This window comes from Hemicordylus capensis, chromosome 3 (assembly GCF_027244095.1).
Source record: "Hemicordylus capensis ecotype Gifberg chromosome 3, rHemCap1.1.pri, whole genome shotgun sequence".
NCBI classification, from domain to species: Eukaryota; Metazoa; Chordata; class Lepidosauria; order Squamata; family Cordylidae; genus Hemicordylus; species Hemicordylus capensis.
Genome location: NC_069659.1, coordinates 196,811,939 through 196,830,444, shown reverse-complemented (window position 1 = coordinate 196,830,444; position 18,506 = coordinate 196,811,939). Strand labels below are relative to the sequence as shown.

At 45.6% G+C, this 18,506-nt stretch overlaps 2 protein-coding genes across 9 annotated transcripts in view; one reads left to right on the top strand and one right to left on the bottom strand.

The window, feature by feature from the left end:
- Window positions 1-3,275, bottom strand: part of PITX3 (paired like homeodomain 3) — a 43,583-nt gene extending 40,308 nt beyond the window's left edge. The window contains exon 1 of the mRNA XM_053305116.1: window positions 3,014-3,275. The gene's annotated coding sequence lies outside the window, so the exon portion shown is untranslated. The remainder of the gene's footprint in view (window positions 1-3,013) is intronic.
- An 11,382-nt stretch (window positions 3,276-14,657) lies between these two features.
- The window catches only part of GBF1 (golgi brefeldin A resistant guanine nucleotide exchange factor 1), a 217,082-nt gene continuing 213,233 nt past the window's right edge, over window positions 14,658-18,506 (top strand). For 5 of the 8 annotated variants that reach the window (XM_053307406.1, XM_053307402.1, XM_053307401.1 and 2 more), the window contains exon 1: window positions 14,660-14,942. In XM_053307406.1, coding sequence (XP_053163381.1) covers window positions 14,872-14,942 — 71 coding nt within the window. In that variant the 5' untranslated portion in view covers window positions 14,660-14,871. Of the gene's footprint in view, window positions 14,943-15,527; window positions 15,547-18,506 lie in introns of those variants that run through there. The other 3 variants (XM_053307405.1, XM_053307404.1, XM_053307403.1) reach the window with 2 other exon arrangements.

Here is an 18,506-nt window from a genome sequence, read left to right as displayed (position 1 = left end):
CCTTCCCTCCCTGGGTTCCAAGCTGCCGGCAGGAGGAAAATTTAGCGATTAGCCAAGGAAAGGCCCGTCCAGGGAAATCACCCCCCTTTCTCCCAATAAGTGTGTGCCATTTCGAGCTGCCCCCACCAATGAATGCTGCGGGTTCAAAAGGCACGCGCGAGTGTGAAAGGAATCGTACACAGTTTCCCGCGGCAAGCCTAAAGCAGTTTGTCCCCAACTCCAGAAATCAAGTTTCCCTGGTCACCCCCCAGCCGGGACTGAACCCGAAGCTAGCAAGAGTCGAGCAACCAACAAAACCGCCTTCGATTCAGACCCGGCCACGGAGGCTGCGCCGGCATGGGGTGGGGTGTTGGCCCCCCTCGCGTAGGAGCCAGGAGGTGAGCAAGCAAGCGGGAGCCTTCAATGTCCGAGGCCTCCCCGCAGGCCGGGGGGCTAACTTCGCCTGCTCTGGGCGGCGGTGACGAAGTTGGATGGGCGGCCGCGTAGACTGGCCCAAACCGGGGCCGCTGGAGGGCTCTCTTGGGCCCGCCGGGCAGCCAGCCCTTGCTTCGCCTGCCCGGGGGAAAGGGGTCGCGCTGAGCCCGCTTGTCTAGCTCGGCAGAAGGGGCCATCGACCCGGCGGGCCCCCAGTCTGGCTCTGCGGCAGAGAGCTAGGGAGGGCGCACACCGGCGGAGGGAGGCAGCCTTCTGGGCCGGGCGATGACTTCAGCCGCGGGGAAGAGGGGCAGGTGGCCTCCCTGGGGTCCTCCCCGCAAGACCCTCCGCAAGGCCTCAGCGCCAGCGGGCTGTGGATTGGGGCCCTGCCGGCCCTCCAGCCACGCGAAAGAGACGCGTCTGCTCTCCACGCGGGACGAGCACAAGCAACCACAGACAGGCGTCTTCAAGTGCACCAGACTCTCCTTATCCACGACCCACCCTCCTCCTTTCCCACGACACTTCTGAGCGTGCCAAGTGCGAGGCTCTTTTCTAATACTCAGCAGATGTTGAGCCCTGAGGCGCCCGATCCACCCCAGAGAGAGATGGCGAGGGCTCCTCTCCCGGGACTTCCACAGCTAGACAGACAGCAGAGTCGCGGGCGCCTCTCTTTGCTCCCTCCTTTTTTAGAAGCTGGGCAGCGGGATCTAGGGAAGTCTCCCCCGAATCTTTGGCTCCCCGATCCGATTATATTGGCAAATAGGAATAGCGGACAAGTCCAGCGATCGTCTTATCATAATTCGTCTTAATTATAATACAAGCGTCTGAATAACAGAACTGAACATGAAACTGGGAGATAATTATTAGAAAGTGGATTTCTCTTCCCAGCCCCTCCATTTCAACGCACCGTGGAGTGGTGACTGGGATTCCCACCAATGGAGACATCCAGAGGAGTAATTAATCCCTTCCAGATCTTTCTGTCCGAGCAACAATTGCTTCTGGCACTGGTTTAGCAACTGGTTCTTAAACACCACTGACATAAAACTTATTGTTTATAATTAGCCTAATGAGAATCAAATGCTAATGCTAGTAATCAAATACTAGTAATCAAATGCTAATGCTAACAACAACAACAACAACAATAATAATAATAATAATAATAATAATAATGAATACTAGTAATCAAACGTGCTTAATAATAACAGTAAGCACAAAGCCAATATTATTTCTGCAAGATATTTTTTTGGGTGCGGAACCACCTTTGACTGTGTTTGATAAAAGACGTAGAACAGACTCACAGAGGAGCTAGTTTAGTACCACGAATAGGCTTGTCATGTACAAATAATAATAGTTATTTTATATCTTCTTGCCAAATTATAATTATAAAACAAACATTTTGAAATTTTCATTTTCTATGTCTGTGGAGCTTTTTTGTTAGTTTGCCCTGTTTTTTTCATTGGAAAGAAAGGCATTATATAAGTTTTGTTTATTAATAATAATAATACGGTTTCGGTAAAATCCTATTTTCTTTAGAAAATTACATTAAAATATAACTAAATTCGAAATGCGTTTTGATCGCAAGGCTAGGAAAACTGCAAAACATTAATAAAATAACGGAATGAATGACATTGAAATGGATTGAGATTTTTTTCCGTTTTGGTCTTTGAGTGGTGCAGTACTGTGTAGATTTAGGAATAATTCTCTTCAGGTTATTTCACTCCGAGAGCGGCTATGCAACGGGGAAATCTAATGTTCATTCTAATTTACTTTACTAAACTCTGATGACGGTCTCTTCTACGAATCTCAACAAATTAAAAACTTCTGTCTGGTAGTAACGGTATTTATTAACAAAAGGGGAAAGATTATACTGCCTTCTCAACAGATGAGAAAGGAGCTGGAAACCTGCAAGATCACTGCGACTATAAACAGGAAGCGGGAGGGGGGAATCATTTGTCTACCTGTCCAAAAGTGTCGGGTTTTCCTCCGCCCAAGCCATCCTCTCCATCTCTCACACACAGTGTTTTGTTTTTTAAAGCACACATCGAGAGTATTATTTATAAGAGAAAATCCTAGCTAATTCACAGCTCCGGCTGTGGTCATTCGTGTCTCCGAAACGAAAGTGGGAACCAAAACGGCACCGAGACTGCAATCCAGAAAAGCAGAGTGTGAGGGATCGCGTCGGCGCCGCTCCCCCTCCCCAGGGGAAACCACCCGCAGTGTGGGCTCTAAAGGCCCTTGCCTTGCGGAGGCACCTCGTTCACAGGCTGCCAAGCCCCTCGACGGCCAGCGCCAGCCGGAGTCATTCGGACAGAAGGCACACATCTCACAGGCTCCACGTGCTCCGGTCCGCCTGGTTCCATCCAGGCTCCCACAGCAGCAAGCGAGAAGCGAAGCCTCGACGGCAGATGCCTCTGGGGGGGCATACGCCTCCCCAGGGGCCCCTTCCTCTTCTCGTCCGCAGAGATCCTGCTGGGAGAGCGGCTCGGGGAGGGGGCTGCTGCTGCTTGCTGCTGCTGCTGCTGCAACGGGAAAGCGCGGCTCGGATATCGTCGCAGCCTCTGAGGCAGGGCCGGGAGAAGCGGGCGCAGCGATCACTTACAGCGAGTGCAGCTCCCGCGGCGAGGAAGAGCCGTCGTCGTCAGTCCTCCTCTCCTCCGCTCCAGCTTTTGGGCTGTCCGGCTTCAACTCCGTCAGTAAGTCCCCCTGGAGTTCTCCCGGCGGGCTGCCTGCGCTCTGCCGCAGCCTGGAGGAGGATCCCACCGTCGAGTGCGTCCCCTTCGCTGGGGCCATTGGCTTTATGGATGAGGCCATCGGCGCCCCCAGGCAGCTGCCATCGGGCAACGCGCTCCCAGCCCGCCCCATTTCCAGCTGTACGGCCGGGTCAAGCGCCCCCGCCCCTCTCCACCGCCAGGCTTCAGGCCCCGCCCCTGCCGATCTTTCCCTTCCCAGCCCCGCCGGCCCGCCAAGCTAATTGGCAGTGGGAGAAGCCCCCGCCCCGCCCGCCCGCCGGAGAGGAGGAAGGCGAGGACAGGAGAAGGGGCTGCGCAGCGGTATTTACCTCCTGCGCAAGCGGAGGGGGGGGCGGCTGCTAGGTTGTCGTGGTGGAGGGCAGGGTGGCCCAGGCTGCAGGGACGGGCCCTTGGTGTCCCCCAAAGCGGGAGCTCACTGGTCAGCAGACAGTGTGACCCAGAAATGTAAAGCGAAGCATCTCCAGACTCTAATCTGCCGAAAGGAAGAGTGGCAATGCTGAGAACCAGCTCCTTTCTCCCCGTAGTTCTTCGCAGTTCTCTTTTTCATCTCATCTGATGGAAACCATCGCCGGCCCTCCATAACCGATTTCCCATCATCAAAGTTAGAACTGGGCTGCTCCTGGTAATAGTCGCCGGCAACCCTGGCAGGAGCGACCACAAGCTACCATTTGGTCCTCAAGAGGAGGCTACATCCCACCACGCTACAGATGAGGCTGAAGGAGCTTGGGTGTGTTTGCGGGAGCGGGGAGAAACTCAAGGGAAATCTGCTCTCAATCTTTAAATCTCGGAAGGGCTGCCACATAGAAGGAAGCACAGTCCTGTTTCTGTTGCCCCTGAGGGTGGGACTAGGACCAATGGGTTGAAATCACAAGCAAGCAGCTTTAGGCTACACATGAGGAAGAATTTCCTAAATGCAGGACCACATTGTCAGTGGAACAGTCTGATTCCTGCAATGATGGGCTCCAGGGGTGTAGCAAGGTTGGAGTGGGCCCAGAGACAAGATTTTTAAATGCCCCCCCCCCAAGCTCAGCTCATGAAGTAAATAAATCTTAAATGAAGCTGAATAGTGGTAACAAAAAACATTATATATATGTAAATAAAACCTGTGTGCCACAATAGAACATCATCCTAAATTATTTTTAAAAAGGTTTTGTAAATTGTGGATGATGCAAGTCATTTAATGGTACTTAAGACATGCTGATCTGGTAGCTCCAGGTCTTAACACCCACATCAATTTTGGAGGATGGATACAACTGAAGGAAGCCCGGGTGAGTGAATGGCTGGGGGAGTTAGTCATGTGACTTGTCTCTGGGGGCCCCCCCCAAGGCAGTGGGCCCCCAGACAACTGTCTTCCCTTGCTCTATTATAGTTATGCCCCTGATGGGCTCTTTTTTGCTAGAGAGGCTTTCAAACATAGGCTGGACAGCCTCCGTCAAGGATGCTGTAGCTCTGCTGTGAGCACAGAAGATGGAAACGTCTCTCTCTCCCTACCTATTCATTATGTAGCTGATAGATAGGATAGGTCTTTCCTATCTCAAATGTACTTCAATTTAGTATAGACTCTACAGTGATCTCCATGCATGTTACTTAAATAGCTAAACTACAACTAAACTCTGCACTCTGTAACTGGAGTGGTAGCTTCCTTGGTGCTTTGCTAAATAATCACAAACTCCAACAGGGTTATGGGCCCAGCAGTCTGCAGCAGAGTTTTTCCTTTTAGTGTGCAGCTGAGTCATTAGAAAGACAGCATGGATCCAGAGGTGAGCCAAGCTAAATGGAAGGAATTATGAACAATGTTATGAAAATGGAAGCTCTCCTGAAGGCACAGGGACTTAATGAAGCCTTCACAGATCCAAGACCAACAGATGGGGTGGCTGTCCAAAAGAAATGGGATTCACAGAATGACAGGGCATATGGATTGATTCTTCTAAATGTGAGTGATGATTTACTAATGCATTTCAAAGAGACTACAATTGCCTCAGAGGTGTTGAAAAAGCTCAAAAAGCTGTATGGCAGAGTCTCCCAACACTAGGGATGTGCACGAAACTGTTTGGAGGCCCTTTTATGGGCCTCCGAACAGGTTCAAACATGGGGCCAGTTTGAAGTTCGACGGGGTGGTGGTGCACTTACCCCTCCCCCCACTTTCCCCCCACCGGTGCTCATTGCTGTTAAAAGCTTTCGGGGCGGCAGCATACCTCCCTGCCACCCCCTTGCCCTCTTCGTCCGGAAGTGGCCGCAAGTACCAGGTGCAGGTGTGCCTGTTGCGTACGTGCATGGCAGATGGGTGCACACACGCATGCATAGGGCGCACACGCGCCTGGTACTTCTGGCCACTTCCGGCCGAGGAGGGCAAGGGGGTGGCAGGGAGGTACGCTGCCACCCTGAAGGCTTTTAACAGCAACGAGTGCCAGTGGGGGGAAAGCAGCTGGAGGAGTAAGTGTACCCTCCCCTTCCCTTAAAGCGGCACCCCCAGTGCCTTCGAACCACCCAGCTGTGGTTCCATGCACTTCCCTACCCAACACTGCTTTTAATTCAAAGGATTTGCAGCTGGAAGAAGGAGGGGATTTTCAACCCACATAAATGCAATGTGAGAGACTCACAGATTATTCAAACAACATGGATCTACTTTGGATGACCAAGTGTTAATTGGCTTGAATAGTAAGCTTGAATTGGAAACTGTAATTGCATGCTTGCAAGATTTCAACTTGAAACAGGAAGAAACAAATTTTGAAAAGCATGGGGACAGTACCACAGCCTTTTTTTGGGAAACAAAGGCTTTGCTTCAACTGCAAAAAAGCTGGGCACTCACATACTCATTGCCTGAGTTTCCTGCTCTGAGCATAGGGTTGGACTGGAAGACCTGCAAAGTCCCTTCCAATTTTAATATGTGATGGTCCTCCACATCTTAGAAGCTGGCTCCTAGTTCACAGTTTCTTATTGAGCAGAGGTGCATAAAACTACCCCCCTCAGCGAGCTTGGAGCCTTTACATGGAGCTCAGTGGTAGAGCATCTGCTTTGCATACAGAAGGTCTCAGTTTCCCTCCGTGGCATCTCCAGATGTGGCCAGGAGACTCCTGCCTGAAACCTTGGAGAGCCACTGACAGTCAGTGTCGACAATACTAAGTGAGAGGGACCAATGGTCTGACTCGGTATAAGGCAGCTTCCTATGTTCCCATGTTCCTAAGCTTTGGGTCAAACCTTGCCATGCAAGAGACTGCTCTATAAAAAGCCCTAGTGTAATCTGTAGTCCGGAGCTTACTAATTTAATGCAGTCCTCCTTAGCACAGAATATGCCCAGGTTAAAAGCAGAGAAGGGAACTAGGATGTTTTCTCCTTTCCACTCCAAATAAGCCTTGGGCTATTACTGTTGTCAAGAGATGGTCTCCTTTGAGATGTCCTAGCATTGTGTCCATCTCAAAGCTTTGATTTCGTGTAAGGTGTTTACAGTCATATATACCCCATGGCAGTTCTGTTATTTCTGTGCCAGTGTACCTATAAATAATAAACTGGGGGCTTTGCATGCCAAAATAAGTGTTGGGTCACCCCAGCTCATACACTGTAGCCACCAGGAGTCTGCTTCAAGATGCTCTATAGCGTCCTGTCCCAAGCTGCACTTTTGCACAAAGTACTCTCAAGTGTAGTAACCTCATGCCAATCATTTTCTTTCCTTGTCAATACACCTGTGAATAAGGAACTGCAGACTTTGCATCCTGAAATAAGTGCTGGGTATCTTGAAAGCAACAGTCTCTCTGTAGCAGGGCCAGGGGATATGATTTGGCCTGTCCAAAGCTTATTTAATGATGCAGAACATTCTAGTTTCTTTTTACTTGGTGGACTATGCCTTTGGCTTGACATTAATGTCTCTCATAGGGTACAGTTTTCCCAGTGGCAGGTTATATGATCTGTGGTGACCCAGAACGTTTTAGGGGAGCAGAATGCGGCAAACTTCAGTTCCTTATGCAGGCTACTTGTTGAATGATGAACTAGGAACCAATTTCAGCCTCATTTTTGACAACACATTTAAAAGTCTTGGTTGAAACAAATATTGCATGCATTTGAAATGTGCTGAATTTCTCAGCTACAGTATCTACCAATTTACTTAATAACTTTCTTTCCCAAACTGTTTTCAGTCATTAGATGTTTGGAGTGTAATCAGATAATGGGCCAGAATATACAAGTGGAACTGAAACATACTCCAAAACATACAGTTGCTAGAGAAAAGAAGCAATTCCTTTTCAGGGATGCCATTTCAGGGAGAGCGGAGAGAGCAAGTTTCATCAAGATGCAAAGGCCTCCTTTTTATACAGTCAGTGCTAAATGGCAAAAAAGCAACTGTAAGAGCCTTTGTTGTGATTGTTTTTTCTTTCTTTCTTACAGCTCTTAATAATTATAGCAGTGTTATGCACCTGGCAGTCACCTTAAATTTTAAAAAGGCCAAGAGATCTGTACCTTTGCTATATGTACTAATAAGTATATTACTTGTTTAATACTCGACATGTACAGCCAGTGAGCTGGCCAGAGATTATGATCTCTAGGTGAGTTTGAAACACTGGGTAGGTTGCCTTCCATAAACAGTGCTTCTGACATTTTCATATGTGAAAGTGACAGTTTGAATTACAAATACACATTACTAGAAGCAAATTCAAGATTCCTAGTATTAATGAATGCCTTCTGAAATTATGAGATAGTGTTACTAAATCTAACCTAGCGAGTTATGCTTGTATAAAGCACGCTGGTGGAGCCAGCGTGGTGTAGTGGTTAGAGTGCTGGACTAGGACCAGGGAAACCCAACTCGAGTTCAAATCCCCATTCAGCCAGGATACTTGCTGGGTGACTCTGGGCCAGTCACTTCTCTCTCAGCCTAACCTACTTCACAGGGTTGTTGTGAGGAGAAACTCAAGTATGTAGTACACCGCTCTGGGCTCCTTGGAGGAAGAGTGGGAAATAATTGTTAAAATAATAATAATAATAGAGGGGAGGCGGAAGATAGCAAATGCTGCATTGATGGGAAATAATTAAGAAGTGAAGATTTATGGAAATCCACAGAAGTCTTTTTACAACGAACACTTTGTACCTATTTCCTGTCCCCAAAACACAGCAACACATAGAGACATATCTTTCATACAAATGGAAACACCCACCCTTCTGGGCCTATGCCACTTTTTCACACACACATCCCTCCCTAACAAAAGTAGAAGGTTCTAGAATGTCTTCATTTAATTAAAGAGAGTGTATTTTGAAAAATGTGGGATATACATGTTTTAATAAATTAATAACATTATACATCTTAAGAACCACAATTATCCCAGTTTCCAGGAAGTGGGAAATAGCCTATGGTAATATTCACCTCTCATATAGCCACTGGAGACAATTAACCACTGATATTTCAAATGTTCTCTTGTGCCCCATACTTGTGTTTCTCCCTCCCATTTCCAATCTTACATTCTGGTCTCAGTGACAGCACAGCTCAACAGGTAATAGCTAGGAGAGAAGCTCACAGAGTGATAGAACAGTAGGCTGTGCTTATTGCTGAAGTTAAAAGAATGGTACTTCCAGAAATGACTTTTTCAAGACGAAGGAGTTCCCATTGTCCAACTCTCACACAGCTGTTTTCCACTGGGAAAGGTTGCTGGACATGCTCATTAGCTTTTTAGATACTAGATGTGATGTACAGCTAGCAAGTCAAATTGTGTTGGGATTGCTGTTCCTTCATGGAAATGATTTTTTTTCTGCACACTGCTGGGCTGTGATTCGAGCACAGAATTACTCACCTTGAACTTCAAGCATTGAAATAGCTATGTGGGGTATTTTGGATTTATGACTATCTGCTGAATCAAAAACTGCCATGATCAAAAGTGTTCCTGAAGGACTCGATGCCCCTCTCTCTATTCATTTGTCATAGGGCATATATAGCAGCATTTAAATGGGTTGTGTTGGGACTCAAGCTAAATCTCTTGATGTCGTATACTCATAATGTAGCAATGCCTCTAATGATTAAATAATAACTGTAGGTGACTAGCATATTTTCATGCCCTGGCTTTGTCTGTGCACTATATTAAAAAACTGACATTTGAAATGTATGTTGTTGGGTTTTGTAATAAAGGTCTTCCTGATGCCAGAGACACTGTTGCACATTTATTTTTATTCATTGTTGTTAATAAGGTGAAATGACATAATTTACATACAGTGTATAATATTAAGCATAAAGATAAAGTTAACTTTAGCCTTCAAATTAGCCTTATTTTGATACTAATTATGTGTTCGCAATTTGGCATATAAGAATAGAATATAAGAATGGATGCTGCTCACCTTACTTGTATCCCTCCTCTGTATCATCATTCATTGATCTGTATTGTGAACAGAGGTAACACGCTTGGGTTCAGTTTCAGTTCAGGTTCATCTGTATTTTAAAACTCTCTGATTCCATTCCAGTTCAGATACTAAACTTACAAAGTGGTTTGGTAACTGTTTCAGACACTTTGAATGTGTTTTGAACTGGTTCATGTAGAATAATCTGGAACTCATGTTTGCAATGTAATTCTATAAAATGAATACCACACTCACTATTTCACTGGAGAAGAAGTGTTGTTTTAAACTTAAAAAACATATTAAATTACATTTTGAATATATACTTTTTAAACAAAATATTATTTTTAAAATCCAGGAAAACGTCCTGTTTAGAATGAATGGTAGAACAGCAGCAAAGGGGGACTGCAGTATCAAGGAAACACAAGAAGCTTCCAGCCTGTTTAGGAGTCCTGCACATGGCGGTCTTCTTGCTGGACAACTCTGTGGATGGGCATGCCTCTGTTTCAGCACCAGGAGGACTACCAGTTCTCATTTCTAGGGACCAGTCTCTCCTGCTCCATCTTCTCTTATTTTCAAATAGTTTCACCAGATATACCTGGAGCAAAGAGAAGCCTTTCCTATTGCTCAAAATATATATCCAGAGTGAACTGATTATTTAATTGGTTGTTACTTCATATTTGGGTTCAAGGCAAAGAGAATGTATTGGGTTTGGGTTCATTTTTGGTTAACTGAACCAGTTTTGGGGTTCAGGTTCAGTTTGACTCCCTGATTGTGATTAGACATTATCATATAAATGTTTCTTTGCACTGCATTTGCACATTTCTGTGAATGGGAAAGTGTTAGCCAAGCACTTCCATGCTGTACAACAACTGCTGCTAATACACGGACATTGTATCAACTTAAGAACTAAACTGTGGATGAAGAGACTGTCAGTAGTAACTGGAACTATTTCACAACCGACCCTTTCCCATTTATGATTGACCACAGCAAAGGAAAAGGCAAATGTGGTTGAGACTGAATATCACAAACCATTCCAAGGCCTACTAGTTTGCTTTCTTAGTGGCTTGTACAAAAGACCCTTTGATAGGAGTGTTTTGGTCTAAGACCGTAAATAAAATTTGACTTGACCCTTTGATAAGAGAGAATTGGATAGAAATCACTTGATTTCTTGGCATCAGCACTGAGTCACTGAGTGTTTTGAATTCAACCCTACCAATGTTGGTGTTTCTTTAATCAGAAATGCTGGTGACATTTTTCAAAGCATATCACAAATCTTGATGCTAGCATAATTTGGTGGGGGCCAGCCTTCTTGAAATGTTGGAAGTACAGGCTACATTAGGGGTGGCCCTTTCATGAAGCAAGGTGAGGCAGTTGGTTGCCTCAGGCAGTAGATTCCTGGGGCATCCATGGAGTGACAAGATGCCCTTTGCCGTCGCCATTGGAGCGGTTCTTTGGGATAAATTTGACCATGCAAATTTTGCAACCCTCCTCTCTTCGCACTCCTTGAAAAGCTTGCAAGAAGCTCGAGAAAAGACAAGGCTGCTGCTGGTAACCTTCCTTCCTCCTTGTCCCCCATACCACTTTTAAAGCTTGCAAAGGTTGGTTTTGAAAAGGAGCCGGCCTCCATCACGGTTATGGGACTAGGCAGCATTTGCCTGACAGCTTGAGCTGCCCTTGGACTACATCCTTGGCTTTTTATCTGATGTGTTTCTGGGTTCAGCTGGCAGGCAAGTGGGGGACCTGCAGGTGGGAAAGAGCCACAAGGGGATTTGCTATGCTAGCATCTGGGGAAAACCTCATTAACCACTAGTGAAAAGGAGGGAAGGTGGCAACCTGCACAGGGCTATCCAGTTGCAGACCTCACAACACCTGGGGCCCCTGAGAGTCATGGCTCCTCTCCTGCCCCTTCTGCAAGAGCTTGTTGGGATGCCCAGGGCCAGAGGAGGAGGAGGAGAATGCTGTCTACTGCAACAACAAGTTGCTTGTTGGCTAAGGAGAGAGCAGGCCAAGCCAGCATCCATACTGGAAGACTGGTGGAGGTAAGTGTAAGGTGAGCATCCAGGAGAAAAGGACATTGGTCTGTGCTGAAGTATGCTCTAGTGCTAGGCACGGCAAAGTGGGTGGAGTAATGATAACTGTCATCGTGTATACATGGGCTAGAATAAACATGAGTTGCAGTTGATCTTCATGCCAACCTTGTTTGTAATGGAGCTGGTGCACCCCCAAGGACCATTTGATGCAGAACTGCCCCAGGGGGGGGGCAAGGGAGTGCAATAGTCTCTCTTTCCTGACAATTGGCTTGAAATTCTTGCTTTTTTCTTTTGCATGAAGATGAAGACTGTCATCACCACTACTTCAGCATCTTGATATATATCACAGTGTCATGTAGCATATTTTTTCTGCCCAGGGTTTGTATGAATTGTCAGACTCCATGGCTATTTCTTGTAATAAGCTTATTCCATCAGGACAGAGCTTTTTCCTCAGTTCATTTGCTGGGGGAGGGGGGAAGAGTCAGTTCTGTCTAAGATTCTTCAGTTATGTTATAGCGGATATAAATGTTCAAGACCATCAGTTACATTTATACTTTCAGTCATGCTCTTTATGGCTATCTTCAGCCTATGCCACAATCAATGTGCTAATCTTCAATGTACCATAGGACTAGTTTTGTTATTACTTATAGACCAGTTAAAACATAGGAAGCTGTCATATAGTGAGTCAGACCCTTGGTCCATCTAGCTCAGTAGTGTCTACACAGACTGGCAGCAGCTTCGCCAAGGTTGCAGGCAGGAGTCTCTCTCAGCCCTATATTGGAGATGCCAAGCAGGGAACTTTGAACTTTCTGCATGCAAGCAGGCAGATGCTCCTCCCAGAGCGGCCCCACCCCTTAAGGGGAATATCTTACAGTGCTAACACATGTAGTCTCTCATTCATATGCAACCAGGGCAGATCCTGCTTAGCAAAGGGGACATGTCATGCTTGCTACCACAAGACCAAGAATTAAGCAGTCTTCTATAATTGGTTAGAATGTTAAAATTAGCTATCATCTTGTTAAGGTGATAGTTTATCTTTCAAACTTTATAAAGTTGCCTTCTTACAATTTTTCTTCAATGTTTCTCAAATTGATAAGGCATTTCTGAAATATAAATGTCTGGTGACCCTGATCTCCTCTCCCATTTTCCATAGGTGTCTGTGGGGGAGGGGGACAAGTGAGGGTGCTTGTGCTCCCCAATTTTAAATTTACTATGAATGTACTATAAAAGTTGGGAAACAAGGGAGCTCTGGAACCCTCACTAGTGAGCAGGATGCCTAGAGAGAACTCTGAGACCATTCCTGCTAAGATAATAATAGCAGGCTCTGACTGCCAGGGCTGGGCACTCGGTCCTTCTCTAGAAGAAGGCCTAGTAGCAGCTCACTGCTCAGATTATCATTGCTTGTTCTGCTCTGATGCTGATGCTTTGGTTGGGTCCTTATCTTACAAAATCTTACAAAATCTGGATACCTTATAAATACAGCAATAGTTCAATCCAGACTTCCCTGAGCTCTAGTCAAATGCATCAGTTTCTTTTTCCCCTGGCTTGAGCTGTGCCAATAGTCTTCCCACCCCTTAGATTGCTCTGACTCTCTAGGCTTTAATCACTCCACAAGCAGAGACTGAGATGAAGAAACACTGCAGCCCTTCATTCATTTTATCTCTGCTTTAGAGACTAGCACAAGCACTAGGTAGATTGAGAGTGGAAAATAGGTGGTGGTTACTGTATTCTCTGTTCCAGAGTGTTTCAGAGCAAGAATGTAGAGAATGTACAGTGTGGTGTGGTAGTTAAGAGTGCTGGACTAAGACCCAAGTTCAGATCCCCATTCAGCCATAATACTAGCTGGGTGACTCTGGGCCAGTCACTTCTCTCTCAGCCTAGCCTACTTCATTCACAGGGTTGTTGTGAAAGAGAAACTTAAGTATGTAGTACACTGCTCTGGGCTCCTTGGAGGAAGAGCGGGATATAAATATAATAATAAATAAATAAATAAATAAATTAAAAAAAATAATAATAATGTGCTTGTAAAAGGGAAGCAAAAGAATAGTTTTAAATTTGTAGGATTTCAGCTTCAAACATTATTCATTTTATGGATAATTACCATATATGGTAAATTTTAATCATTGTAAATTTGAATCTGAGAAAGGTCTTCTGTTTTGGGGGGGCATGATGTCATTTTGGAATTATTACTGGGCTGATTATTTTGTGTTTAAAATCTGTTGAGAACAGTAACAGTTGAAATAGAATTATATTCAGAATTTCTTTTTAAAAAATTAAACCTTTCCCCTGCATATTCCAGTGTAAAAAAGTAATACATTCGGTTAACTCAAGTGGAATTGTGTATGCAAAATTTAATATCTTTAGATAATCAGAAGGTATGACTTTATTTAGCATAAACACACCCACAAACAAACCATTCTCAATATACAATAGAAATTATGCTTCCAGGAAAGAGACAACTTTCATGTTGGTAAAGAAGACAGTTTTACAATCCTACTTCACTTTCTCCGTTTTTATACTAGGCATAGATGTATTTGCCATATTTACCACCTATTTAGCACAGGTATTTACTTCCTTTTCCAGCTTCTAGTTGGGATAGTTATGAACGGTAAAAGAGTGGACGATTCTACTAATCCAGAGCAGAGAATATGGTTGTACTCTGTGTTTTGGTGGATACGATCCCTCAGGTGGAGTGGCTGTATCGAAACCAAAAAACTTGCACAATGAGCCGAATCTGCATACTTAATAAAAGACACACAGAGAGCCGCACATGCACTCCAAGTAAAAATTAATCATCTGCCACTAGGCTTCCCCCTTCGCCGAATTATTTCTGCAGACGGCTTTGCCGTTTCTATTCGTTTGGGGAACGAGCATTTAAACAAACAAACAAACAGGGGTCATAAATTTAACGCGATCACACGTAACCTAAAATTGACAAGTTGAGCCCCACAATGCACCGCAAACCGCGCTGCGCAGCTCAACCTCACTTGACTGGCCCTTCCCCATGGTTGTCCGCCTCCCGGGAGGCGGTTTCCTAGCTTTCTATTGGTAATGGGTACTGCCTATTCAACGATCTTTCAAGCGATTGGTTCTTCTGCCACCCGTCCCTTGGTATCCTTATTCCTGGGTCCGGCCTCTAGCGTAATGGGCCCGTCCTATTGGGTGTCGGGACTCCTGTCATTTCGGTGGGGATCTCGGTTGGTTGTTTGGGTTGCTTCTCCCTCGCCGTAACCACGTAGCGTGGTAGGTTGTGCTTTGTTTCCACGTCAGTGAGGGGAGAGGAGCCGGTTTTTGCCGTCCCCAGCGCAGCCTTTTTCGAGCCAGTGGACTTTGCAGCGAGGCCGCCGCTGGACCGGCTGCTCCCTGGTATGCCAAGAGGCCCGACGCCGCAACAGCTGCCCGCCAGCGCCGCCATTTTGGATGCCGGGTGGATGGAGGGGTGAGTGAGCGACCGAACGACCACCTGCCCCGCTTGCCTGCCGCCTGTCCTCGGAGAGGGGGAGACGCACTTATGTCCGTGATGAGCCACCGAAGGGCGGGCGGGCCGGCGGGCCTTCAGGTGTAGTCACCCAGTCAAAGCATGCGCGATAGGCCTGCAAAGTCCAAAGGTGGTCCAGGTCAAAACTAGAAGGGCCGATCAGGCAAGGCCTAGCGGGGAGGAGGTCCGCACTTCCTGGCGCACCGGGTGAGGGGCCGTTTCTAGTGCCGCCGCCACCGCGATTCTCCTGCTGGGAGCAGGTTCGGCGCTGGTGCTACTGGAATGCTCAGCTGCTTATCTCTTCCTGCCTCCGCTTCCGCTCTCCCGCAGGCATGTCCTTCGTGTGGTCGTGTGAGGTGAAGGAAAGGAGCCCCAACATGCTTTGGATGGGATGCAGAAGGTTTTTAGGCCACGCAGCCCTTGTCTTCTCTGGTTAAAAAGATCTTGGGTGATTGTCCATTTGGGTTGACTCAGGTCGTTTGCCAGAATTGAGGGAGGATGGAGAGAAAAACCCGCCTGTGGAGCATGCAAGACCACCTTACTGGAGGAAGGATGGGATATTAATGTGAATATATCTATCTATATACTGCTTTTAAAACAAAAGTTCCCAAAGCGGTGGGATTTAGTAGTAGTATTAGTGTGATGTTAATACTCCAGAATTATTTGCACATGGGGCAAGGCTTCTGGGAAGAACAGTTCTTTAATTTGTTCTGGGCCCTGAGAAGGCCCAACAGGGTCATGTGGCAAAACAGTGTGAAGAGAAAGAGAAAAGATCAGGAAAGTACAAATGGTTCAGGAGGAATGCCGGAAGAAAATCTGGGCTCTTCCAACTTGTGCTGCAGAGTAGGAAGGTTGCAAGCAGTATTTGAGACTCAAGCTCTCTCTGGTCTTCACTCAATCGGTGCCAGATGGTGAGATCATACCTCCATCCCAGACAGAGTCTCCTTAGTTTTGGGTGGAGTGATCTTGTGGGAAGAGGATGTTGTCTGAATAAAAGAACACTTCCTCTAGAATCTAGATGCTCCCTCCTATAGTGAAAGTGCATCACAATCCAACTTTTCCCACTGAACTTCCAAGAGATTTAGGAGTTAAGAGTATGGATTTTGACTCAGTGGTCTCCTCAGTTTGTACTGGATTTGGACAGATTCAGTATAAGGCAGAGGAGAGCTGGTCTTGTGGTAGCAAGCATGACTTGTCCTCATAGCTAAGCAGGGTCTGCCCTGGTTGCATATGAATGGGAGACTTGATGTGTGAGCACTGCAAGATATTCCCCTCGGGGGATGGAGCTGCTCTGGGAAGAGCTGAAGGTTCCAAGTTCCCTCTCTGGCTTCTCCAAGATAGGGCTGAGAGAGATTCCTGCCTGTAACCTTGGAGAAGCCACTGCCAGTCTGTGAAGACAATACTGAGCTAGATAGACCAATGGTCTGACTCAGTATATGGCAGTTTCCTGTGTTTCCTATGTAAGGCAGTATGCATTTTGCACACTTATTTATGGCTATGAATGCTGTCAAAACACAAGAAGAACAGATTCCTAAAGCGTCTGCTGGAGATAGAGGAAATAGGTCTTAATATATGACCTGGAGGTACCCAGACCCCGTGTTTGGGAGCTGTGTAAATCCCTTGTGGCCATTTTGTCATTGTTAGGCATATATTGCCAGACAAAGTGGGAATTTCACCATCTGTCGAAAGATTGGACACCATTTGTCCTCATTACTTTTTGAGGACAACACAATGCACTTGCACCAAACCTGATTTCTTGGTGGTTGAGTTCATAATTTTGTTCTCTTTTAAGGTAGATAGGAGAGAATGTTTTCAGGAAATGACGTCTGCTTATCCCAAGCAAGTGTTTTTGAATATACATGGAGATGGATGTTTGTGACTCACCTGAACATGTATGTAGTATGCAGTACATTATACAAACAAGTGATGTATCACCACCTGCTAGGTAAAAGGATTAACTGATATAATATCTGAAACTTTAAAGGGTGGCTTGCTAGCTTGCCAGTAAGGGTTGGGCCCTTGGCGTAGAAAAGTGGTGGCCAACATTTTTGGCAAGTGTGCCATGAGTAATGGCTACAGTATGAAAGCATGATATTCTAATGTGCACCACTAATACCTGGTGTGGTTTTACCTACACTCTGCTGAACTGGGGAGCAGACTGTTGGTCATGCTATGCCAAGATAGACTGGTAGATCTACAAATGCCTACTGTCCATGCCACATCTCAATTGAATGCCTGTAATAGGACATGTTACTTAGGAAATGTATGAGGAGTAACTTGCTCTTGTGATGCCCTTAAACAGGCTGATTGAAGAAATGAATGGCAATTGACGATATTCATCATGTACTCTGCATCTCTTCTTTGTGAAAGGATCTGGAGGCCATAGTGGGTAATTGAAGGATGTTTGCCTTGGACCCAATGAGTTCTTTTTCTTCTAAACCCATGACATGTGATCAGTTAGAATATGTACTCACTGCACAAAGTGTTGTTATTACTAGTAGCAATGTTCCCTCTAAAATGTGTGCATGCACACGTTTTTTAAAAAATGTTCCTTCCGTTAATTTTTGATCCTGTTCAGGTTGAATTGGGGAGACCCCACTCTGAATGCATGTGTGGGCACACTGCCTTAATACTGCCATCCAGAACAAGTAGTATTTATGACTACTGTTTCCTGCAAGTAATGATTAGGTTTTGGTTAATTTCTGACAAATAAATATAGTACTGAAGTTGAAAGTAGCAAGAGGAAGGTAGTGTATAGTGTTGGGGAAGAACAGTGAATACCCAAGGACTTGCCAATTCTTTGATTTTAATTGTGTGCTAGGATACTTTCAGTTCTACTTTAACTAAATTTTATATAAGTTGCTTTGAGGCTGATAAAGAGACATATTATTTTCAATAATTAATTTTTGGATTTGACTGACTGAATTAATATGACTGCCAAATTAATTATTGGAAATCAAATAGTGAAAGCATTTTCATTTCATCCTTGGACTTTGAGGGCAGCATTTGCACTGACACTCATGGCCCCATGGAATAATAGTGTGGGCAGCTTCAAATTACCACCAGCAAGTAAGGAAGTTAGAAACATGTTGGAGAAACATTGTAACTCCCTGAGACGGAACCTCCATAAGTCTAGTTTTCAGGTACTCCGCCCAACACTTTCTCAAGATTCTTCTGACTTTCGTAACTAAGATTTAAATTTGGGCGGAGAATCACAGGAGAATGTTGGGTGGAGGACTTGGGAACTGTTACTTGAGTGGGTTCAGCTGTCATGCTTGCCAGGAGTGCGTGCTGCCAGTTCTGTTTCCCCAACATGTTCCTGATGTGCTGGTGGTCCTGTGAATCTGCCTGTGTGCATATTGAGCAGATACTCCAGCTGCATGCCCCCACCCTTTAACTGATAGTATTTACAATCAAGTGCAGCTAATGAGCATTCAGATTTTGGAATTTGTTCTGGGTAGTAATAAACGTCCCTCTGCTTAAATTTCTTATTTAAAATATTGTTTTTCATTCAAATTGTCCAGC